General features: G+C 38.5%; 1 protein-coding gene across 4 annotated transcripts in view; it reads left to right on the forward strand.

The window, feature by feature from the left end:
• Window positions 1-25,904, forward strand: part of LGR4 (leucine rich repeat containing G protein-coupled receptor 4) — a 105,843-nt gene that overhangs the window by 49,600 nt on the left and 30,339 nt on the right. For 3 of the 4 annotated variants that reach the window (XM_032283704.1, XM_032283701.1, XM_032283703.1), the window contains exon 2: window positions 8,961-9,032. In XM_032283704.1, the coding sequence (XP_032139595.1) occupies window positions 8,961-9,032 (72 nt within the window). Of the gene's footprint in view, window positions 1-4,221; window positions 5,605-8,960; window positions 9,033-25,904 lie in introns of those variants that run through there. The other variant, XM_032283702.1, reaches the window with a different exon arrangement.

Below are 25,904 nucleotides of genomic sequence, written 5' to 3' on the forward strand. Positions count from 1 at the left end.
GAATGTGCAGGAGCAGGAATATCAAAGTAGGAGTAATAATGATATATTTAGAAAGGGCCTTAGAGGTTAGTTGGTACAAAATATTTTACAGTGGAGGAAGCTGGAATTGAGAAGGTCTGGGTTTCTTCCTAGCTTCCTCTCCCTTTGTCCCATTGTAATATATGGCTGTCAGGATGACGTTTCTACAGCAAACCTGATGTGCGTAAACTTTGTTGGCAGCTTTCCATACTTTTAGAATAAAGTTCTGATTTCTAAAGGTCACATATGAAGGCCTTTGGTGTTGCAGTTTTTGCTTGTCTTGGTAGCTTTACTTACCACTTATACACATACTGATTTGAATGATCAAATTCCTTGATCGTCTTATCTTTTTTGACTCTACTGCTTGTAATTCTGTAATTCCTTGATGGTTTTATCTTTTTGACCACTCTGGTTTTATCTCATTTGACCATGCTTTCACACGTATTCTTTCTGACAGGAAGACACCTTCCACTTTCTCCCAAGACACACATCTAGTTCCGAGGCTTTCAAAAAAAATTTTCTTTTAGTATGAACCCAGTGTGGATTACATTTATATTATGACCATATACATATATATGTGTATGTGTATGAGTGTACATGTGTGTATGTATATTATATGTAATATATATTTTATATAAAAAAATCTAAATAATTGTCACAGACATGCTTGTTTTTATATGTGATATACTTAACTTTGGTATTAGTAATATCTGCTCTTTCCACATCTGCACAAGAGCTTTGGTGTTGGAAACCTTTTTTGAGCTCCAGGTCTGATTTGATCATCTTTACTTACTAGGTCACACACGTCATAGTATTTACTTGTTTTGTTCCTCTCACTGCCTCAGACAGCTCTTGAGGGTAGAGACTATGTCTCACTTGTCCTAGCACACAGGCATCGACCTAACAGGTGCTCAGTAAAGAGATAACGAAGAAGCTGGGCCCGGTGTTCTGTTACAGATTGATAGCCGAAATTGCAAAGACAGAAAAGAGCCCCATATTTCTTGATTCCCAAGACAGAGCTATGCATCTCAATTTTTTATTTGGAGTAGGACTTGGAGAATGGTTACACGTAGGATGCATTTTTAATTTTTTTTTTTTCTGAGGGGGAAATGTGAGGAGATACTATCATATATGCTCTTAGTTATAAAGGAAAAAACCCACAAAATACAGGTATAAAGGCTTAATTTATGTATAGCCAAATTAATATTTTAAATGTACAATTCTGTTTTGAAAAACTGTACAATTGTGTAACTGCTATCAAAATCAAGATATAAATCATTTTTACCACCACATAAATTTTTTTAATGCCTTTTTGTAGCCAGCCTTTTCTCCAGCCCCCAGCTGTTGCCACCACTGATCTATTTTCTGTGTCTATAGGTTCACCTTTTCCAGAATGCTATATAAATGGAATCATGCAATATGCAGCTTGTTGCATCTGGCCTCTTTGACTTAGCACAGGTGTTTGAAATCATTCATGTTGTTGCTTGTATCAGTAGTCTGCTCCTTTTCGTGCTGGATAATATTCCATTGTATAGATAATACAAAGTTTCTTTATTTGCTAATTGAAGTATATTCAGGTTGTTTCCAGTTTGGGGCAATTTTATATATATATATATATAATTTATATCTAGGATTGCTAGGTCATATAGTCATAGTATATGTTTAATTTTATAAGAAATTACCAAACTGTTTTTCAAAGTGGTTGTACCATTTTGCCTGTCATCAACAGCATTTGAGAGTTCCAGTTGTTCCACATCTTTATCAGCACTTGGTATTGTCAGCTGCTATTTAAAAAATTTTAGCCATTCTAATAGTTGTATGGTATCTCATTGTGGTCTGATTTGCATTTCCTTAATAACTACTATGAACATCGTTTCATGTGCTTATTTGTCATTTGTGTATCTTATTTAGTGAAGTATCTGTTCAAATCTTCAGCCCATTTTAAAATCAGACTTTTCTTATTATTGATTGTGAGAGTTCTTTCTACATTATAATATAAATTTTTTATGGTTTGCAAATATTTTTTTCCATTCTTTTTTGTGTTGTTTCATTTTCTCTTTTCTTTCCTTTTTTTTTTTAAGACGGAGTTTTGCTCTTGTTGCCCAGGCTGGAGTGCAGTGGCGCAATGTCAACTCACTGCAACCTCTGCCTCCCTTGTTCAAGTGATTCTCCTGCTTCACCCTCCCGAGTAGCTGAGATTACAGGCATGTGCCAGCACACCTGGCTAATTTTGTATTTTTAGTAGAGACAGGGTTTCTCCATGTTGGTCAGGTTGGTCTCGAACTCCTGACCTCAGGTGATCCACCTGCCTTGACCTCCCAAAGTGCCAGGATTATAGGCATGAGCCATCGCGCCTGGGTTCATTTTCTTAACAGTGGCAACACAGCTTGAAAGTCTTTGAAGGGAATATCTTTAAAAATGCTAAAATAGTGGTTTTACTAGCCTGGGCAACATAGTGAGACATGGTCTCTACAAACAATAGAAAAATAATTAGCCTAGTAAGGTGGTGCTTGCCTATAGTCCCAGCTACTGGGGAAGCTGAGGTGGGAGAATTGCTTGAGCTTGGGCAGTTGAGGCTGCAGTGAGCCATGATGGTGCCACTGCATTCTAGACGGGGCAACGGAGTGAGAGACTCCAGTTTAAAAAAAAAAAAGAAGAAGATTTCAATCCACAGAAGTTGATGATCATAAAGTGAATTAAACATTTTTCTGATAGAAACAAGTTTTATTTACTTCTAAAATTTGAAGGTGACATTTTCTCTAAATGAGAAACAACTTTCCAAGTTGTTAAGAAAGATTATACTTAGGATGTTCAAGTACCTTAAATAGATAATGACTTTACAAGTTGATAACTTGTCTCTGCCATAATTAATGTTTATTTTTAAGTGTCAATATGGGTGTCGTGGCATCTATCCTCTTAAGAATTCCAAGGCTGTAGAGAAGCATGTTTTGGATTCCTTTTGCTGGGAAGTACTGAGCGTTGGTACCTGAAAAAAACAGAGAAGATGTCAGACAGCATGGAGCCAGTTTATCCTACTGCTCAAAACTGTTTGTAGTAGAAATGATGCACAGACATTAGAAGGGTGTCTATTGTGACACTTAGTTGGATTCTAGTCATGCTAAAACATGTAGATTCAAAAAAAGTATCTTTGGAGCAAAATCTAACATCGCACATGTACTGTTCTGGCCCCATTTCTGCAGTGTAAATAGGGGTATCTTCATGTAGCTGTTCTTGTTGTTTTCAAAATGAAATAATGCAATTTTAAAACAGTTAAATTTAATTGAATGTTGCAACAAAATCTTAAACAGTAATAGTAAGTTAAGAATAGAGTGGGCTGATGGAGTTTAATACAAAAAAATCTATTGATGACATCTTTTGACATAAAACCCTCACTATCCTAGCACAGTGCCTTGCACATATGTGCACAATGGATACTTTGTAAATATTTATTAAATGGATGACAGGATATCTCCTTTTTCTCTTGTAAAGGAAAGCCCTTAATTAACCTCTATTCTTTTTTGGCATAGTGACTTTCAGTAGCAAAGATACTCCCATCCCATAATGTACAGGCTACTTAAAATAGCATTGATCTATATTAGACTTCAATGCTTACACTTCCATTCAAAGATATTTTCTAGGAAGATTTCTTGTTTTCATTTTGCAAATGAAGAATCTTTTAGGTGTCAAGAGATGAACATGTTCAGAACTATATGATTTCAGATTTGTAAAAATATATACCACACATAGAAAAAAATCTGTAATGTTACCCATGAAATATGGCAGTGATTATTAGTGGGTGTTAGTATTGTGGATGGTTTTCTCTGTATCTCCATTTTTTAAAAACAATTAACTGATTACTTTTGTTATTATAAAAAGGTGGGGAGAAAATGAGATTGCTTGCTCAAAGTTATGGAATAGTGTCAGAAATCAATTTTTTTTTTTTTTTTTTTTTTTTTTTGAGATGAAGTCTCGCTCTGTCATTTAGGCTGGAGTGCAGTGGCCCGATCTTGGCTCACTGCAACCTCCACCTCCCAGGTTCAAGCGATTCTCCTGTCTCAGCCTCCCGAGTAGCTGGGATTACAGGTGTGTGCCACCACGCCCAGCTAATTTTTTCTGTATTTTTAGTAGAGACAGGACTTTAAAATGTTGGCCAGGCTGTTCTCAAAAGCCTGACCTTGTGATCCACCTGCCTCAGCCTCTCAAAGTGCTGGGATTACAGGCGTGAGCCACCGTGTTCTTAATGAACTTGAATTAGAACTTTGGTATTATGTTATGTCTTTACTACTTGTGGTTGAGAGAGACCTTCCCTTCAAATTTGTTTCACCAGAGGCATTTTTCAAAGTTTGTTTTTAGTTTTTGGTCATACTGTAGACATCTGTGAACTGGAGACTGGCTTGACATTTCTGGTTGATTACCAAAGACCCTGGAAAAGTCACCGGGAGAGTGTTCATTCTTGGCCATTATCAACATGTGTTTTTTGAGTTTATGGACATCACCATCATTTTTTTTTTCTTTTCCTAGAGAACACTTTAGAGAACCCTGTGTTCTTTTGAACCGGTATATAATTTAGTGACTTTTTAAACTGCCAGGTAATATTTGAGATAAAATCAACAATATAGTAGTAGCAGTACAGTTTAATCTAACACAAATAGGAGAGCTTGTTCAAATTTAGATAACATTGGGTCAATCACAGTATATTTAAAATTAAATAATTCTGTGGCAGAAGGCCCAGACCCAGTAAGGAGGCAATGTCGGAGTCCACCGTGGTACATGCTTAGCCATCAGCAAACAGGTTAGGCTTGCCTAGGGATCATTTTACAGAGATTTTAAAAGATACCTTGTTAAAACATGATATTCTTTACTCCATAGATACTTTAGCATCAGTGAATTTTATGGTGGGAAAAAATATGAGAGTTTAACCACTGGAGAGATTTGGCAGTTTCAATTAAACAATTGCACCCTTTAAATTTTAATTTTGAAATCAGTGACTGCTGGTGTTTGGATGTTCCTGTTAATTTTTCTGGGAAGGTGATGTGCTTTTGTATGTCTGATCTTTTGTTTAAATGAAATATTTGATCTTGAAGGGTTCTTCCAGCTTAAAATCTTTGTCTCCTGGGGTTCTGGGGTTTAGTTTTGTGTTTAGGGACAACTGCTCCAAGTTTTAGGTCTTCTGCAGCATTTAGTATCTTCTGTAAAGATGGTTTCTTTCTGAGGCCAACAGAGGCAGTGAGATGTCTCCTTTTAGTCTGGTCTTGGTCCACTGGATTCAGATGGCTTCCAGGAACAGTGAAAACATGGATGATGATAAGATAATAGCTATTACTTGTTGAACTTATTATACATGACTTGACATTTTCTTATCTTCACAGCAATCTATACGATTCAGTTATTACTCCCTCCATTTTACAAATGAAGAAGCCAGGGCACAGAAAAGATGAACAATTTGCCAAAGATCACACAGCTAGTGGTAGTGAATCCATATGTAAGCCTTGATCTGTCTGGCGCCAAAGCCTGTGCTTGCAACTATGCGATGCTGGCTCTAAGTAAGGCCATCAGCTCTCTGGAAATTGCCCTTCTGAGACATTTGTGAGTTGGAGGTGCTTTGACCTCATATAATATATATATATATATATATATATATATATATATATATTTGCTTCTCTATCCCAAAAGGTGAATTCCTAGAACTTATTACTGATATCACTGATGAGATTGTACTACTCATGTGAATTTGAAGGTACTGATCTGTAGGAGCATCTTCTGGATGAAAATTCTTTAAAGAATTTCTTTTTACTTAGGTATCATAATAATTTATATGGCTTTTGAGCCTCATATATTTGTAATTATTGTCATAGGTCATCCTTTCTAATCTCTTATTTATAAAGCCTGTGTACTTCATATTCTCTTTATGGTGTTGGTAATGTCATGTCTAGAATCTACTCTTAAGACTGTCTATAGGTTGTTTATCACCATCAGCCCTCATTATTTTAAATGGGTATCCACCCATCTATACTCTGTAACCACAGGTTTCTAGAACTTCTCCACAGATAACATCTTATAGCTCACCACTACCCCCACCCTCAACTTTTTACTTCATAAGTGGTGTAACTGAATCCCAGAAAGAGTGAGAGAAAACACCTGTAAAGAGGGAAACTCTCTGGGTGTGTGAAATTATAAATTAAGAAAAATTTAGAAAGAAGTGTTGCTCCTGAATCTGAAGCTTTGAAATAAAACCTCACCATGTATTTAACATATATTAGTTTGTAAATATGGAGTCTCGCTAATTGCATTTACAGCTCACAGCAAAACTACCTGTTAAGTCTTGTTACTATAAGGGAAAAACTGAGAGCTGTGCATGTTTTAAAAAACTGGAATGCAAAGAATAGTGTGGTATAAATTGTCTCTAATTATGTGTCTTTTTCTGATGAGGCAATTAATTGGTTTGCTCCAGACCTTTTCTGATGAGGAAATTAATCAGTTTTTCTGTTACAGTGATAACGCACCTGAATTCAGGTGTGCCAAGCTTAGAGAAATGGTACAGAATGCCTCATTTCGTCAAGCAATCAATTATTGTTGTCCTTTCTCTTTTTATTGGAATGACCAAAAAATACCAAAACTGTCCGATCTTTTACAGAATCATTGTTTACTCATATTGGATCATTATTTTGCCTTCAATATGATATATGTTTTATTGTATTCTTGAGAAAAGCAAATGGATCTCCCGTGAGAGTGACTTAGTAATTTAATAATGACTGAGGGATAGTCTTTAAACTTTGCATTATGATAAACTTTTCATAAACATTCTACAAAATGAATCTCATCTGTTTTTATCTGAAAAGGTGGACTCCTCCAAGAAGAAACTACAGAAAAGTGTGAATCACTATATACTGTCAGTATAAAGGCATTATACTTCCTGGCCTGACAGTATATAATGTCAGGCCAGGAAGCTACCGAACCAATCAGCTTCAATTTACTGATGAGCAGATGGAGGCCCAGTACATAAAATGGCTATGTGGCAGTGTGGGAGTTTTGCCTGCCTTTTCTGACCCCTGTTTTGGTGCCATTTCTCCAGTATCTTGCTAGAGTGTTTATGAAAAACAAAGCGTTTCCTCTTCCCTTCCCCCAGAGATAATGATCACTGACTAAAGTAGTATTGGGGCCTGGGTTTTAAAATAGTAATCCCTAGAGAAGCATAGTAATTTGGCTTTTCCTATAAGTTATCTTTAGTAGGATTTGAGTTGTCTTCAATGATATAAAATTTTAGAGTGCATGTGTGTCTCTATGGTCATAAGATTCATCTGAAGGGAAATTTCTTGTGCTAAGAAATGTATATTAGCATTGGTTCCTTAATTGCTAAAGCTATTCCTGGTCTTTTTTATTTTTTTTCTTTGACCCTAGTTGTCAAGCAAAAGTGCTTTTCCAGAGATTCATGGATAATTATGTCAAGATGTTAGGGGCATTATTCCTCCCAGTTCTCCCAGTTTGTAAGCTTGGTGGGACTCAAGTGTTTGTTTTATATCTTGACTACCACTGGAGATAAGTATTAATAACATGATACGAATAATACTTAAGAAGACTCATTGTTTGCACTTAAGGCTGTGGGCTCTGGTGTTCACATTTTCTGTTACACTGATTGTTGAATGGTCTTGGGGAAGCTTTTTTTTAACCCCAGTAAGCCTCAGTTTCCCCATTTGTAAGGTAAGATTATCTGTGCAGTGTTGTCATGTTACAAGCATGCACTGCATGTTAACTGCTGTTCCTGCTGTTTTTGTTGCTGCTTCTGTTACTGTTATTCCCAAGCCAAAACATGTTTCTAAACCTGCTTTGGGAAAAGCTAGTAAGAAAGGATGTGGATTCTATTTCTAAATTTTAGTGAAAGGAAACATGAGGAGAAAGGATGTACCTAGCATGTTACTGAAGGTGTCACCTCCTTTAAAAGAAAATTTTACCTGATGGAATGGGTGGAATAACACTGTATTATTGTTGTTAGCTTACTTTGGTATGCTTCATTTTTCTTCTGTTTCCTCATACCAATATATATACTGTTCTAATGGACAAGTTGCACATGTGAACTTTCATGCCAGGTCCTAGAAATGGGACACCCAAGGGCTCAGCCACAGAATTAAACACCATGGAACTGAAGGAGGCAACTCCACTGCCCCAGCGCATGCTGGGACTTTCCCTTATGGGGCTGTTTTAACCTGTCTTTCACGGTGCTGATCTCAAGTAGAGTGTGGCAGAGAAAGCCAGTTCAAAAGGCAGCTGCCAGGGAAGAGAGAAATGGTTAACAAAGTATTTTTTGGCTGTTTGAACTAGTGAATTGTTGAGTTATATTGTTGAGTGAGTTTTCTTTCTGCGGACGCTTTTAAGGGAAAACTGGAAATTGATCGCATACCTATCATGTATGCACTTGTCCTTAGCCTGCATCTGTTCATAGGCAGAACATGAAATCCACCGACAACTATTACCTGGAGGACTTTTATAGGTTTTGAAGAAAATATGACTAGGGTAGAGCTAGGACATGCTTTTATTGTCCTTGAGTGACTCCAGAAGCCACCCTCACCTGCAAATTCTATGTATCATTTCTAGGGTATTCATTTGTTTATTTTGATCAGGTATCGGTAGTACCGTGAATACCAAAGCACTGGGAAACCACCGTGGCCCACTTATTGTAGGTGGTTTGAGACATTTTTTCCAAGGATACTTAAGGGGGGAAAATACAGGATCTGGGTACATTTCTAAATTCTGGGATATAATTTATAACAAAACATTTAACTTCTCTGTGTTTTCTGAATATTGCATTCTGAAGCCAAATTGTGACTATTGCTGTGTCTTCTATGCTCTTTCACAAAATTGCAGTGACTAGTTAGTTTTCTGTTGGATTAAATGCTTTAAGCTTCATATCACTTAATTAACAATACTCTTAACTTTATGTTTTTCAGGGATATCAGTATGAACAACATTACTCAGTTGCCAGAAGATGCATTTAAGAACTTCCCTTTTCTAGAAGAGCTGTAAGTATTACCTTGAGAAATATGTCTGTATGTCTTTTTTCCCCAATTCTTTTTAAAAGCTTTTGCTACAGAGATAATCTGATGTTTTCTGATAGGAGACATTTTGATAGCTTAATTTCAGTGGGCTTTGTTTTGAGGAAGTCATGTTTCTTGGGGGAAACAAACTTGGTTTTACTAGCAGTGTAGTTGCTGAAGCTATTTTTGAAAGCCATAACTAAAAAAATGCTACTTCCATAGGACTTCTTTTTTGCTGCAGTTATCATAAGTACAAATGCTACAGTGACACCAGTTAATTACAGTGTTATTCTGAGATAACAAGGCTGCTGTATAATTACCATTGTTGCCAAGGAGTTGCTATATGGGTAACAGAACCATAAAAAATAACACAAGGTGTTTCAGGGTCATGAGCAACAATCTCAACAGCGAACCAGCAGAAAACTGAGGGTAGGTCCCCTTGGACATTTGCAGACGACCTTTGGAAATGGGGTGAAGGCATGAAACACTGTCCTCATCTTTAAGAGCACCTCTAACTTTGAGAATGTTTCTGAACTTGTCAGTTGCATGTCACATTTCCAATTTAATAGTTTACACTGTGGAAATATTTATTCTCCTTGTTTTAACCTCCTTTTTGTTGTGCTCTCCACATTTTTTTGAAGTCCATAATCAAAATAGACACTTTTGGGTTTTAAAAGAATGGGGAACTATATATTATGTTTTAAGAATCCCAGTGAAAAAATAAAATCAGACTTGAATTAAGTTAATATAGGCTTCTAAAGGCCAAGGTAATGGATTATATAATATATAGAGGTAGGAAGGTGACGGTTTGTTACAAAGAACATCAAAGAGATAGCCCTGAAGGAATCTAAATCTATATTACAGATTGTGTCATACAGCCCAGCTGTTGAGTATTAGATCCAAGTCAGTGAAAGTCTTCCATCTTATTTTGGTCCCTCCCTGGAGAACAGCGAACAGGAGTCAAATAAGATATACAGATTATGTACTCTGATAGAATATTGAAATAGTAAAGATTTAATAAAATTTAAGAGAAATTTTTCTTTCCACACTTCTTAAACACAATGCTCCCACAGCAAAAATTGAATAGAGATTGTTTGCCACTTACAAGTTTATGAGCTAGGTCAAATTACTTCTCTCTGCTTAGTTTCTTTGTCTGTAAGGTGCACCTAATAATGGCCCCTCCCTGGTAGTGTTCTAGTGAAGATAGTGAATTAATTTATGTTAAATGGTTAGGAAAGTTAGCAGAGTGAATGTTATGTAAATGCTACCTAGTGTTTATTTTACTGTTTTAAAAGTGCATGAGAAAAAAGCACGAGAGTATATACCAAATGTTATCTTTGGGTAGAAGTATGTGTTTTATTTTTGCCTCCTGTGTGTGTGTATATTTTTTTTTTTTTACCTATAGTGAACACTGATTATTTTGTCATAAAGTTATTTTTAATTAAGATTTTTCAATTGGGTTTCAAAGAAGCAAACCATGCATTTGAAGTTTCTACCTCCACCTCTCTCCATCAAGCCCTAAGATGCTTTACCTCTTCCTTTTTATTTCACATACAATTTTAGACTATAGGATTATTCTCTCTTTACAGAAGTAATTATGCGATGGAAGGACATTAACAAATGGTTGTTCAGCCATTGTATAATATAATCACTATGGGATGGGTAATATGCCAGGCCAGTAATGGAGAAGCTCCCCTCATCCTGGACGGGGCCATTGTGTGCAGACAATCTTTGTTGATGCCTTTGATTGCCAGTTATACTTTAAGGAATTTTGTAGTGAAGACCTGGATGTGGAGTCAAACCTGTTTAATCTGCTTAATGAAGTTCACATCTTAGATTTCTTAAAATCTCAAAGGACCAACCATATGCCAACCTCATGAATTCTGTCAACCAGGACTTTTAATTGGAACCAAATTGAATTTGACTGCTAGTTCTTTGTAGCAAGGTCGTGTTCTGTCCATATTCTGCTATCATGGTATTGAAACCTATCAAATCAAGTCAGTATACCCTCTCTAAATGTTGTATGGTATTTCAGAAATGAATTCAGTTAGGAGAGCAGAATGTTACTTTTAAAGAATACTTCAAAATAGTCTTTCATACTTGTGCAGTACTGGAAACATTCAAGGGAATTTATTTTCCATGTTAATATAAATACGATAAAAAGCCTATGCTTTTTTCATATTAAACAGTGTAGTTGATTTTGACATTCCATAACGATGCTGCCATGACTATTGTAATGTTTCATAAACAGCATAACTATTTGTCCAGAAGTCATCTGGAAGTCATTTAAGAGTGATCATGAAGCCAAATGCCCTGAATAGAAATTATTTGCTGAGGGCTTTTTCCATGTTAGTTAATGAGGTGTACTTTACAAGATGTGACTGGGTTTGGCAAAATTTGATGTGGTGGATGTTTGACTGTGGTAGAATGCTTGAGGTATTAGGAGAAATCACTCCCCAAGAATACAGAAGTATGTGTAGATACTTACACATTTCCTTATTCCTTCAGTAAACTCTGAATCCTACTCTATGCCAGGTGGCGGGTGCTGGGAACACAGACACAAGCATGACCCATCTTCAGAGTTGACAGACCCTCTAGAGTTGTGCTGTCCAGCACCATAGCCACTAGCCACAGGTGGCTATTAGTTCAGATTTAAGATAAATAAAATTAAATAAAATGGAAAAATTCGGTTCCCTGGTTGAACCAGCCACATTTCAAGTGCTCATATAGCTGCCTATAGCTAGTTGCCACTATATTAGACAACCCAGATGTAGATCATTTCTATCATTGCAGAAAGTTCTATTGGACGACATTGATCTAGAGGGTGAAATGAAACCAACACTTGGTGCGTCATGGTGAAGATGTGTGTGCAGGGAGCAGAGGCCTAAAATAGTGTATTTTCTTAAGACTGTAGGATTTGGGAAAGTCTTCCACAATGGCTTCTGTTGAGTGTTGAAGGACATGTAGGAATTAACCAATGAGGGTGGTAGTAAGGGTGTTCTGGGAAGAACTTCATAGCATGTGGAAGGCATGGAGATAGAAAATTTCACAAGTTTTAGGATGCATAAATTTGCATCTTGTTATGACAAGATTAAAGGGTACATATGGAAAAATGTCAGGAGATGAGGCCAGATAATGAAGGGTCATTTTCAGATAAGAAATTTAGGCTTGTCCTGAAGGAGTTTAATTTGATATTTGGGTGAGTGATAGGAATGAGACTAGGGTTTTGCCCTGAATAACTGGGTGCCATTTGCTGAGATTGGGAACACAGAGATCTGATCTGTTTGGGGCCCAAAGAATTCCATTTGATAAAGACAGGATAGAAAATGGTATGTGAGCTTTACAATGAACAGAAGTCCATTCCCATAACTCTGTGAGGAAAGTCAGTTTTACAAAGGTAGAAGTTGAGCTGACAGGGTTAAGGGCCTTACTGGAGTTCACGAGCCTGGTATGCTGTTTGGCTAGGGCTTGAAGTCAGGCCCCTAGAGCCCAGTTCTTTCTGGAACACCATGAGAGATATGCATTCTTTCTGGGACACTGTGAGTGATATGTATTTGTTCCCCAGGAAATATTCCATCCAACTTTTTCAGTGAAATGTACTTCAGATACTATTGTTGCCAGTTGTTTTATTCTCACATTTTACCTACTTTTTTTCTCCTTCTTTTTCTAATCCTGTTCCTTCTGCATATTTAACCTACTTTTTGAAAGTTTTATTTCATAAATAGCGTTACCCAGTGATTTCTGCTCTCCCCCACACCTTTTGGGAATACAGAAACATAGATTCTGGCCCTGAATGCAGTACATGAAATGTTCTGAAATCTTTGCACTTCACTTTCCTATTCTTTAAAATGGAACTTCTTATAGAACTACTGTAAAGAGAATATGGGATAATTTATGTAAAACTGATTTGTGACCATAAAGTGCTTTGTCATTGTGAGAAATTTCACTAATCATTTTAAACATTGCAGCCTTTCTTGAGGTTATTTGAAGGAGAGATGGCTTTGCTTGGGGGCAGAAATTGGAGTTTCTATTAGCAATGTAAAAGGAAACCCAGAATTTTAAGAAAACATTCACTTAGCGTTGACAGGCTCTGATGCCTGATGTGACGTTGTCAGACATGTTTTTGGCTTTCCTTTAGGTTTGTCGGGTTTTGGTGTTCATTTGGGGAATGGCTGAAATTTAAAGACGTGAAAATGATTGAGTTAGAAACAGCAGAAGGAACATCCAGCTAATTTTCCATAGGCTGTCACTAAAAAAAATTGCTGTGGCTGTTCCTTTGATGTGGCAACAGCAATAGAAGCCATTGCCAGCTTTGGCACTTGGACAGTTATTGTTTAATGCACACTATATGACTAGGATAGTTCCAGTCATTTCAAAACATGATTTGACTTTGGAAGACTTCACAATGCTAAAGTGAAACTTAGGTCTCTTCACAAGACCTGAAGTGAAACTTAGGTCTCTGAACGCTAATTGAAGATTACCTGTCATTTTGTTTCATCTGTAGGATAGTTAATTCTAAACGGAGTTACTACTTTACAGAAAGGGACTAGTAAATGATTTAAGCAGAAAGATTTAAAATCAAACAAAAACAGGGGTGGGTCAAATTAAATAGTTTTAAATAATTGAATTACATATTTATACACATACACATATATGTCAACTACAGCTATTCAATCCCATGACAATAATATATACAAAACATATTTAAAAACTTTCTGCACGTACATCTATGTAATATTTTGTACCAAAAAAATTTCAGACTTTTAAAATATTGCAAGCATAATTTTTCATATACCCTTCACTCTGATTCCCCAAATGTTAATTTTCTCTCCACACACATGCAAAATATGTGTACACTTTTTTCAGAACCATTTGAGAGTAAATTGTACATAAATCTTTAAATATTGTAGTGTTTAGTCCAGAAACACAAGGATATTCTCTTGAATAACCACAGGACAATTGTCAAACTCAGAAAACTAGCTTTGATATATATTATTATCTGATCTATAATTCTTACTCAAATTTCAACAGCTGTCCCACTGATATCCTTTAGAGTAAAAGAAAAAAAAATTCTGGTCCAGGATATTATCCAGAATAATAAATTATATCTGGTTCCTGTTTCAGTAATTCATTTTAAATTTCTAAAACTATTTTTTCATAGTCCCTACCTAAGTTAATGCTAAAACTTAATTATGTGCTAAAAATATATTCTACTAGATTTAATGCTTATGAGACCCCTATGAGGAGTTTATTATAACTTATTTACGATGATGACTTGGAGGCTGTAGAGAGGTGGAAAACCTAAGTGTGCTCATGGAGTCAAACCACAACCAGGAATTGAATCTATGTGAATCTGATTCAAGTCATTGCTCTTAATTTCTAAGCTATAATGTTGCCTTAAAAGGCACAGAATTGGAAGGAAGCTAAAGGGACCATCCACTCACTATTACCTGCAACTCTAAGTAGGTCAACATCTAACTGTCAAGGGTGATCAGCTACCCAATATTTCTGTAGTAAGTTTACTGAACAAATTTGTAAACAAGGAGTTCTCCCTAGAATAAAGTTTCCTTATCTAGCCATACCATTTTGCAGATGAGAATATCAAGATCCAATAGTGGATAAGTGGCTTGTTAGTATGTAACTGAGCCAGAATTAGACCTTACAGAGTTCAATGCCATCTCTTCTATTTCTTATCAGTTTTTATATCTCTGAGATATGTAGTCTCAAATAGTCTTTCTGGGTTGTTCAGAGCTGTAGAAAGTAGCTATTGTTCTCCTCTAATAAGGAATTTCCTTTGCTTCCAAACTAAAGTTTGACTCACAACGTTTACTCCCTTGATGCAGCCTTCTCAGATAAGCTGTATTGACTGCAGTAATTTCCCAGAAAAAGCAAAATAGTTCCTCAGTTGCGGTGATATTTCATAGTTAAAAATATTATCTTCTTTGGAAGCATTCTCTTGTTCCACTTTGCAGCCCTCTGGTAGGTTGATTTGGTAGCAAAGATGACCATCCTTACTGTTGGGAAGCACATACGGAACTCATATAGGAGTGCTACTTAATCTTACTTAAGCCATTCCCTACAGTGTGTCATTTGGGGAGTTCTTAGAGTAGAGATTAAGGGTGAAAACAGAGAAATTGTAAGGGAGCTTGTACTAATATACTGTATAGGCCCTTCTAGGAAACATTGTTTTGTTTTGTTTTGACTCATAAAACTCTGTGAGCTATCATTATTCCCATTTTGCTGATTGGGGACCCCAAGTTTTTCATCAGAGAGGTTAAGTAACTTACCCAAGTTTACATAGCTCATTATAAGGAAGCTGGGTGTCAATCTCAGATCTCACTGTGCCCCTGTAGATGTGGAGAGGGTGAGGAAGGACTTGCTAGGCAGTATATAATAAATTTAACAAACTTTTGTTGGCTGAAGCACCGTGTCCAGTGCTGGATCAAATGGGATTCTTGCCGTCAAGGGAGTGGGATGGTATACTCGTTATGGGAGTTCAAAACAGAAGCAAAATTACTTCTAGCAAGAAGGAATGATGGCATTTCTGGAGAGCCTCGAGGGACAGGAGAAGTTATTCAAGAGGAGTGCACAAAGATCTACAGAGGAGCGTGAGCAAAGGTGGGGACACAGACTGGGATAGGTGGTAAAAATGGTTGGTTTGGTTGCAATTTTGAATTATTGAAAGGACGTTATAGAAAAGAAACCTGGAAAAGAGTTTGGGGCTAGATTAAGACATTTTGGCAGACTGACAGAGTTTAAACTCTTGAGTGACTCTTGAAGTTTTTTTTGAGCTAGGGAATGACTTGTTCAGATATGACCTTCAGAAAATGTAGAATCACAGCAGAGAGTTTGAAGTTGAGAGAGGTAAGGGAGAAATGAAAATGCCAATGGCAATAGTCTAGGCGAGAATCATGAGAATCTGAATTAGGGCAGTTGGGAGGCAGGGAGAGGGAGGAGATGTTATGGAAATAGAATCAAGAGAATGTCTTGGTTGGGATGATAGGGGTAACATCATTAACACTGAATTTTAAGATTACCAGGATCCTGGTGGTGCTTTGATAAAATTAGCAACCATGCAGAAAGAAAATTAAATGCTGTTTTTAATGTACATGTTGAGTTCAGGTGGGATATGGGTAGAAGCATCGAAAAATTCAGGAGTGGAGTCCAGGATAAAGAACGATGGTTATAGCTTATAGAACAGAGTATCATGGGTATAGATTTGGGAGTCTTTTATTTTGAGGTGATTACTGGAAACATTAGATTGAAAGAGCTTGCCAAGGGAGAGAGGGTAGAAAAAAAGGGAAGAAAGCCAAAGACAACTCCTTGGGAAACATTTGAATCAGGGTGTGGGAAGAAGACCAAGTGCCAGAGGGGCAGCATAACTGGGGCAGAACTCTGCCCCAGGAATTGTGGGAGGAGAGGTTCTTACAAAGAAATGAGGGATCAACACTGACATGCTGGAGAAAGATGCCCATGACTAGATAGTGAGAAAAGGCCTTGACTTCTTTAAGTATTTTTGGAATCATTTCAGTAAGGTGGTGAAAGTGAATTTTGGGTAAAGAAACTCATCATAAAAACAGGCATTTGGGAACTGCTTGTAGGCACTTTTTGGAGAGTGCCTAAGGCTTAGAATATGTGCTGTATTTGACTGGACTCTATTGGGTTTAAGAGACAGAAACCCAGATGAGGCATAATAGAGGATTTGTTGTTGCATGTAGATAGAACTAGACAGTCAAGAAGTGGAGTTGGCTTCAGATGTTACTGGATCTTGAGGCTTCAAAGCTACAAGAGTTTTCTCATGCTTTCCATTTCTTAGTTTCAGTTGTTTCTACTTTTGTGTTTTGGCTTCGTTCTTTCCTTTGCAAATAGCCTGTCTCCATAGCATGGGAAATATAACTTTCAGTACATCGTTGCATCTAGACACCCAAAATAAATATCTAAAAGTGTTCCTCACCACTTTCAGCAGAAAACATCTAGGGAGATCCTGATTGGCCAGACTGACCTCATATGCCTGTCCTCGAACCATCACTTTGTTTGGGATGGCATGGTGCAACCTGGGTTTTGAACTCATCTCAGTAGGACCGCTTAGAGTTGAGAAGTTCCCCAAAGGAAGCAGAAGAGAAAGGAAAACCTGCTGGGCAGAAATAAACCATAGTTATTCACAGCCCACTAGAACCTAGGGACTAGGCATACTGTGGGAAATATTTGTTTAGTTGGGTCAATCTGAAATGAAGAAAGGATTATAGAAGAATTCTAAGGCCCCAGTTGGGCTTAGATAATATATATTTGTAGTGAAACCAACTAGATCTTTAATTTTGTCCCATAGTGCTTTCATAACTCTGGAGGTGATGAAAGATGTGATGTACTCAGAATTTGGATTTGATAAATCAGGATTTCATAGGGGACTAGTGGAAATCAGGCAGGAGAATGGAGTGGTTCTGTATGATAGTCCTTGACATGGGATTCCAAAAGTGTAGAGAGGCAGATGAAACCATGGTTTGCTGGTTCATTTGTTATTTTTAATCAATACTGACTATTCTTTGGCTAAATATAGTAGTTACTCTAAGTAAATGAAAATGTGTTTGATTTTCTACTAGCAGGATTCAATTTTCCAGCAAGAAAATAGGATAAGTCACTTCTTTCATGCATTGACCACTCTTAGTCAGGTCATGCTTATTCAACACAATAAATATGTGCTTTAGTAGGACCTTTGACTTGGAATTTGTTAATCATTTTTCTCTGTTCACTATCTGTTAGTTTGGATTATATGCATACTTACTTCAAAGATGATCATTTTAGAGATGCTAGAAATATTTGTATAACAGATACAGTCAGCTTTTTAAAAAAAATCATAATTATAAAAATGCTTCATAAAAACTGGACTTTTAAAAAATAATTATAAAATAAGTAGATACTCAGTTTTTTAAATCTAGAAGACTTAATATTTGAAAGATATGGAGCCATTATTCTACCACTGAGAGGTAACTATGGTTAATATTTTATAGATCCTTCCAAACTTTTCTCTGAATATGTGTATACAATTTCTTTTTAAAAATAGAATCTTACTATACTTACCACTTATATGCCATATTATATTTACATATTAATACATCTAGTTTTTATCATCATTTAATAAATGCATAGTGCTTTATCATTTGGATGCTTCACATCTGTGTAACAAATCTCTTACTGATCAAGTGTTTGTTTGCTTTGTGGTGTTGTTATGAACAGCAGTTTTAGAAACTTTCTGTCTTTTCAGGCGGGGCCTCACTCTGTCATCCAGGCTGGAGTGCAGTGGTACAATCTCAGCTCACTGCAACCTTGATCTCGCGGGCTCAAGTGATCCTCCCACCTCACCTTCCTGAGTAGCTGGCATATGCCACCATGCCCAGCTGATTTTGGTATTTTTGTAGAGAAGGGGTTGCCCTGGCTGGTCTCTAAGCAGTCCTCCTGCCTTGGCCTCCCAAACTGTTGGGACTACAAGCACGAGCCATCGCACCCAGCTGTGAAACATTCTTATCCTAGCTAGTCTTTGTATATTGGATATACTGTCTATAATTGTGCTGCTTTTATCACAGTGTGGCATGCCAAATTTAGCTCTTTTCCTAAATTCTTGTATTACAATTAGATTTAACTGTTTATAGTGGAAAATTCCAAGTAACACTGTCTTTAAACACATCAGGCTTTATTTTATTTACCTGTATATGAAATCTGCAGCCTGGTGACCTGGAGCTACTGTGATGCATCACAAAGTTAGCAGAGACGTAGGCCCTGATATTCTGCTCTGTAGTTCTTGGTATATTTGCTTCCATGTCAAGATCACTAGACGACTGTGTCCTGGAGCTTCAGCTATCAAGACCCTATCCTCAGCAGTAGGTAGGATGAAGTAGGGAATAAAGAGGGGCACGGTTTCCAGTAGCCAGCTTCCTTTAAGAAGCCATCTTGAACATAACTGCGCAATGCATCTGTTCACATCTCACTGGCTAGAACTTAGTCACATAGCCAAACAGCAGGGAATGCTGGGAAACAGGACCTTTGAGCTGGGCATATTGTTGTCTGGACTAAAATCACCATTCTATTACTAGGTTAGAAAGGAAGTATAGTTATCATTTAGGCAGTTAAGGTACTTTTGGCAGCAAGTGAGAAAGCTCAGTTCAAAGTAAGGAAGCGTGGAGTTGCTCAGCCACGGAATCAAGAACCCAGGGTCTCTTCTGCTTGCCAGTATGCTCTCCCCAGGAGGGGCTGAACCGTCCTATTGTCACTCTGCATAGACTATTCAGACAGGATAGCATCTAGAAGGAGAAAAGGGTCATCCTTCTAATGCGTTCTCATTTAGGAATAGAGCTGTCTTTCTCAGAAATCCCCGGCAGACTTCCTCTCATTTCTTTAACCAGAGCTGGGGTCACAGTTCTATCCCTAAATCAGTCACCGGAATGGAACCAGCAGGATGGGTTAAGGCCAGTTGGTATTTACTCATGCAGCTGAGTCATGTGAAGGAGAGGATATTTTAACAAATATAGGCTCTGCCAGGAGGGTGTGAATGGGTGTTAGGAAAGCAACCAATAGTGTCTGCCAGAGTACCTCTCTATATTCACATTTTATGCATTTTATACAGCCATTTTGAGCCCTTTCTGCCATATGAAGCCTTCTCTGATCTTCCTTTACCAAATCCCTCTTGCACTCTCTACCCCTCACCACTTAGCAGCGTATTCATGTCTTGTTATTTTGTGCTTCAAATGTGTCACTGTGTACTTGTCTCCTCGACTCTATTGACTTTTCTCTAAGGAAGGGCAGGGCCTGTGGTTACACTTCTATATGGCCTTAGTGACAGCTACCACATTCTTGAACTTGAAATTGAGGGAGGGGTTAAGATAAAGAATTTCTTCTCGTTTTGAATTGATCCATGTAAGAAACCTTATCAGTCTATATAAGAATGGAATTCCATTGAAGTTTATGATTAATGAACTGTCCTTATGTAAAAGAAATGAAATGAGAAATGTCCTGGGAAAACTCAGTACTTCCTTTGCCATACCTAGGGTACTTGGCCTGTAGTAGAAACTCAATAAATATTTGTTGGTTGACGTTAGCTATAATTTTTTTTAAAGCTGTAACATATTATTTTCTCACATGGGTGGATATTGCATGTGTTTTTTGCCAGAGGGTAAATGACTAGGTTGTCAGGATAACTTTGCTCAGGAAATGTAACTGTTGCCTGGGTTTTTATTGATTTACCTATAAAATAAAGTCTTCCATGCGTTCTTAGAAGAAGTTGGAGACGCAAAGGCCAATTTGGTGCAGGTTGAATTGAATATAAAGCTCTTCAGTAGGTAGAAGATTTCTAGATGACCTGTAAACCAAGTTTAAGCAGAAACATACTTATTGTTTGTTAAGTATTACTGCTTTCATTGTGCATTTAAATAGGAATATATAATATGAAATATATGTGAAAAATTTCTCCCTTCTCGGCAAAGGAAAGCTATCCTAAAACCTTGAGAATTTCCATAATAAGGGCTTCTTAATTCATGTATATTCTTTAAACATATAAAATTTTTACATATACTTTCATAAGAGTTATATGAAGATGCAAAAGTCTTCCCTAGTATGTGAAGAAATGTGTTAGTACATCATTAGTTGATACAGGACTATTCTGATAAGCTCTATCAAATGAGGTTTACACTGATAGCAAGAATGTTGAAGCAGAGCTATAAAGGATGCTGCTAGTTGTTAGCTGTCTTTATTCACTAAGAAAGTAACCACATCCTCTGGTCCTTTTGAAGTCAACGGTAGAAAATAACACAAAACAAGCTAGCCGCAGTGGCTCCCACCTGTAATCCCAGCACTTTGAGAAGCCAAGGCAAGTGGACCATTTGAGGTCAGGAGTTCAAGACCAACCTGGCCAAGATGATGAAACTCTGTCTCTACTAAAAATACAAAACTTAGCTGGGCATGGTGGTGGGCACCTGTAATCCCAGCTACTCAGGAGGCTGAGGCAAGGGAACTGCTTGAACCCAGGAGGTAGAGGTTGAAGTGAGCTGAGATTGCACCACTGCACATCAGGCTGGGCAACAGAGCGACACTCATTCTCAAAAACAGAGAGAATGACACAAAATAACACTGTTCTGTTTCTAGGATTTATATTAGTTTATTCCTGGGATTTACATTATTTAGGTGCGGTAGGTTTTGAGGAAGGCATGTAGGAAATAGGCTCACATTTCTTATCTGTTAAAGAAAGAAAACCAAAAAAAACAAGAGGAGTGGGAGGTGATAAACTTGCTCGGATAGGGTGGTTTTGAGGGCCAGTAGGTTGAGTATCCCTTATTTGAAATGCTTGGGACCAGAAGTGTTTTGGCTTTCAGATTTTAGAATATTTCCATTGCTTGAGCATCCTAAATCTGAATCTCTGAAATTCAAAATATCCAAAGAACATTTTCTTTGGGTGTCATGCATTTCTGCACTCCAAAATCTTCAAATTTTAGAGCATTTCAGATTTTGCATTTTCAAATTAGAGATGCTTAACCTGTATAATAATGGGATAACAAAAATGAAAAGTACTACACACATGATAGTTTTTTCTTACATATATTGATACCAAATGCCCCTACATTGGAACCAGTATACCTCTTTCAGTCTTCATTTCTCATAGGAGCCAACATAGTGCTGAACACATAGTCTACCCTTGACATATTAATAAATATATGCCTCAGGACCTTAAGAAGTATAGATTTTGCTTTTTAAAACAGTTGCCGACTGGGCACAGTGATAATCCTAGCATTTTTGGGAGGCTGAGGCAGGTGGATCACCTTAGGTCAGGAGTTCAAGACCAGCCTGGCCAACATGGTGAAACCTCATCTCTACTAAAAATACAAAAGTTAGTTGGGCATGGTGGTGGGTACCTGTAATCCCAGCTACTCGGGAGGCTGAGGCAGGAGAAGCACTTGAATCTGGGAGGTGGAGGTTGCAGTGGGCTGAGATGGGGCCACTGCACTCCAGCCTGGGTGACAGAGGGAGACTCCATCTCAAAAAGAAAAAAAAAAGTTGCCAGAATTTTGGATATTGCTGATTTCAAATTACATTTAATAAAAGAATGTCACTCGCCTCCTGTTAAATGCTTTCCTGTGGCTATAGTAGGCCAGTTCAGTTTTGAACTAGCAATGCCTTCTCCGGAGGCAGTGTCATGGGCCAGTGGTTGTGCCTAGTGTGCTTTATACATACATGGCACTGCACTGATCCACCCACTTGAGGGAATAGAATGGCATCCCAGGAGAAGCAGCCTGGCTATGTTTGGGTACCACCTGTGATACTTCCTCTGTGTGGCTTCAAAAGTAGGTATAGAAAGAAACAAGGAAGGCCAGGCATGGTGACTCAGACTCATGCCTATAATCCCAGGACTTGGGCAGGCTGAGGTGGGTGGATTACCTAAGGTCAGGAGTTCAAGACCAGCCTGACCAACGTGGTGAAACCCCAGTCTCTATTGAAAATACAAAATTGGCCAAATGTGGTGGCGCATGCCTGTAATCCCAGTTACTTGGGAGGGTGAGGCTGGAGGAGAATCCCTTCAACCCGGGAGGTGGAGGTTACAGTGAGCCAAGATCGCACCATTGCACTCCCAGCCTGGGCAACAAGAGCAAAACTCCGTCAAGAAAGACAGAGAGAGAGAGAGAGACAGAGACAGAGACACAGAGAGAAGGAGAGGAAGGGGGAAAAACATGGCTGAGGGGTAGATAAATGTTGCTCAGAAGGGAATGGTGGTGCTCGAAGTACTTTTCAGATAGGACTTGATGGGAGCATAATGCCAGGCCATCTGGTAACCACCTCTGCAAAGGGAAGGCAGGTGCATGAGTGAATGGGAGCCTGTGGTCACTCTCTTTTAGTTTTATCATCTAGTCTCCAACCTCTCCATAAGGGGAAAGGGAAATTGCCATTAATAAGAAAGCATTCTAGGCTGGGTGTGGTGACTCATGCCTGTAATCCCAGCACTTTGGGAGGCCAAGATAGGTGGATCACCTGAGGTCGGGAGTTCGCAACCAACCTGACCAGCATGGAGAAACCCTGTCTCTACTAAAAATATAAAATTAGCCAGGCATGGTGGCACATGCCTGTAATCCCAGCTACTCAGGAGGCTGGGCAGGAGAATTGCTTGTACCTGGGAGGCAGAGGTTGTGGTGAGCTGAGATCGCACCATTGCACTCCGGCCTGGGCAACAAGAGCAAAAACTCTGCCCCGTAAATAAATAAATAAATAAATAAGAAAGCACTCTATTATTTGTGTGTAAAGCGTGCTTCATGCTTACTGCCACAGTTGCTGTAACCTCCCTCCTCTTTCTCTGCCCGACGTCTCCTCACAACAGCTGCTGAAAGCCACTGACTCCTCATGTGCCCTCCTCGCTGCTCAGTCCGTATGTCTAATCAGTGTATATATGGTATTTCTTACTCTACTAATTCTTGGCTAGAATTCCAGCCAAATGGCTACAATGAAATTTCTGTAATAGACCACAAGAAACCTAAGTCCCACCATTTCTCAGAGAAATAATATCAGTTGGTATATTCTCTATTTCACACTCGCCTCTCTTGTTTTCTAAGTTGCTCCCCAAGTGAAGAAACTCCAGCATAGCTCAGGACATTTCATGAAGGAATTAACTTTGACCCCAGGTTACCATCTGAAATGTGGCCTAGTCCTTGACACACACGCTTCACCAGTGCCCCATATTTAGCCAGTGCAGTTCCTGCTTTTTCTCCCTGCTGGAAGGGAGAGCAGAGGGGAAATTTCAGGTCATATATGCATCACGAGTCAAGGATATTATTGAAAACTCTTGCTTTCCAAAAAGCTTCCCCTGGAAGGAGCCCCCAGTGTCAATCCATGGTCTTTATGAATAATAAATGTACACAAAACAGATTCACAGAGACATTACACACTGAGCCACTTATATGCCGCTTCCTGGAATGGTTCCAAATCCTGTGGGAAAGCGGAAGTCTAGAGGGTTGCTTTTTCCCTCTCCTCTGCCCTTTCTCTTTCTCTCCATTCTTTGTGTTTGCTCTCTTTGCTTCTGGGACTGTTGTAGCAAACAGAATAAATGGGAGTTGCCTTGAGGTAAACGGTGTCCCCTGTGAAATCCTGCTCGACTTGTTTTAATTCTGTGCCATCATGTGCACACCACAGCATGAGTTGAGATACCTCTGTGGACCAGTGGACTGATGTTCCCATATTTAAAGTCCCTCCCCACCTTTCCTTTAGAAAATATACTTCCAGCATATGTCGAGAAAGAAAATGTTTGCCCTGGCACTTGACACTTTAGCCATGTAGTTCTTTCCTGTTAGGAGAGTGAGGGAGAAGAAATGAAATAGGAAAAGCTGAAGAAAAGGGAAGATAATCAGGAAGCTTTCTCACCCTTTAAGTAGTAATATTAGCTTTGCAAATCCAGAGTCTTACATTGGGGCCTAGCAGAGACATTACAGCAAATACCAAGTGTCTTCCTTATGTAAGGGGTCATACAAGGGAATACAGAATAAATATGACCTAGTCACTGCTCATGAGGGACATATAAGATCATTGAAGAAGATCAGAGAAGTACAAAGGAACTAGAGGCAGACTAAGATGCACCCAGTGAGACAGCTTTGTCTAAGCTACCTGTGGAATCAAAGGAAAGTGATACCGTAATGGGTTCATCCCAGTGATAGTGTACCCTACTTGGACAACTTGAACAAGGCTTCAGTTGGCAGAAGACAGAGTTGAGGGTATTTCAGGTGAAGGACATGGTGTGAGTAAAAAGTCAGAGGTGGCAACGCAGGGTGTGTTTGGACGTAGTAACTGTGCTAAGTTGCAGCAGGGGGAAAGAGCCTTTGGGAAAATGCTCAGAATTGTGCTTTTTCAGATTAAGTGGTTTGAGGCAGGAATCTTGTGGAAGTTTATGGCAGTAGTCCAGGAGGAAAAAAACTCAGGTGATTACAGGAAGACTCAAAGAGTGGATGAATTGAAACCTTGCAGAGAGACATTCTCTGTGGTCTTTGGAAACAACACAGAAGGGAAAGAGCTGATGCCTGGGACTGTCCACCTTTACAAACAGAAAACCATACTACTTTCACTGTTATTTTTTCACCCTAATTATTTTTTTTCTTTCGTATTTCATAGTCTTTGGAAATGGAATATTGTTTGTGGGACAAAAAGAAAAATAGAAATAACATGATTTATTCAATGAAGAAGGTTTTCTGGGGGCAGCCAATAGATACTGAAGTAGTAAGAAGCTAAGAAAACTGTTGGCTATATAGCACAGAAGCGCAAACCCAGGCATGGAGTGGAAAGTGGCCTGTCTTTGCTAACAGAGGGCCAAATTCCTCCTCAGGATTAGCCACCTCTTTTTCCTCCAGAGTTGCCTAAAAAAATAAAAATAATAATAAAAAACACAGCAGAGAATGCTGTATACCCTTAACCAAGTCTCAGTGAGTTTAAGACAGGCCCTACCTTTGGGCACTCAGGGAATCCCATTCTCAGCCCCTCTTACTGGTCATCTTTGGCTGTGGGAAGGATGGCACTGGGGGTCTGTTGGGAATTTCTCCATAATTGCAGTTCTGAGTCCCTAATGCATACACTCTCCTTGCTAGATTTGTTCTGCTGGGTGACAGCTATCGATACTCAGACAAGGCTATTAACTTGCCCAAGTCCACTCTGCCCCACCTTTTTTGAGAATTATTTCCTAATCTCTTGGTGACACACTAGAGGCATTGCAGTACAGGTAGAAGCAGCTAAGTATTTCAGCCAGCCAGGCAAGAGAACTTGAATGCTGGCTCCTCCATGTACTAGCTGTGTGACTTATGCCAAGTCACCTAACCACTTAGGGACTCAGAGAAGCAGGGCTGTTGTCTC

Source organism: Sapajus apella, unplaced genomic scaffold (genome assembly GCF_009761245.1).
Source record: "Sapajus apella isolate SASKATOON/1434 unplaced genomic scaffold, GSC_monkey_1.0 scaffold14, whole genome shotgun sequence".
Lineage (NCBI taxonomy): Eukaryota > Metazoa > Chordata > Mammalia > Primates > Cebidae > Sapajus > Sapajus apella.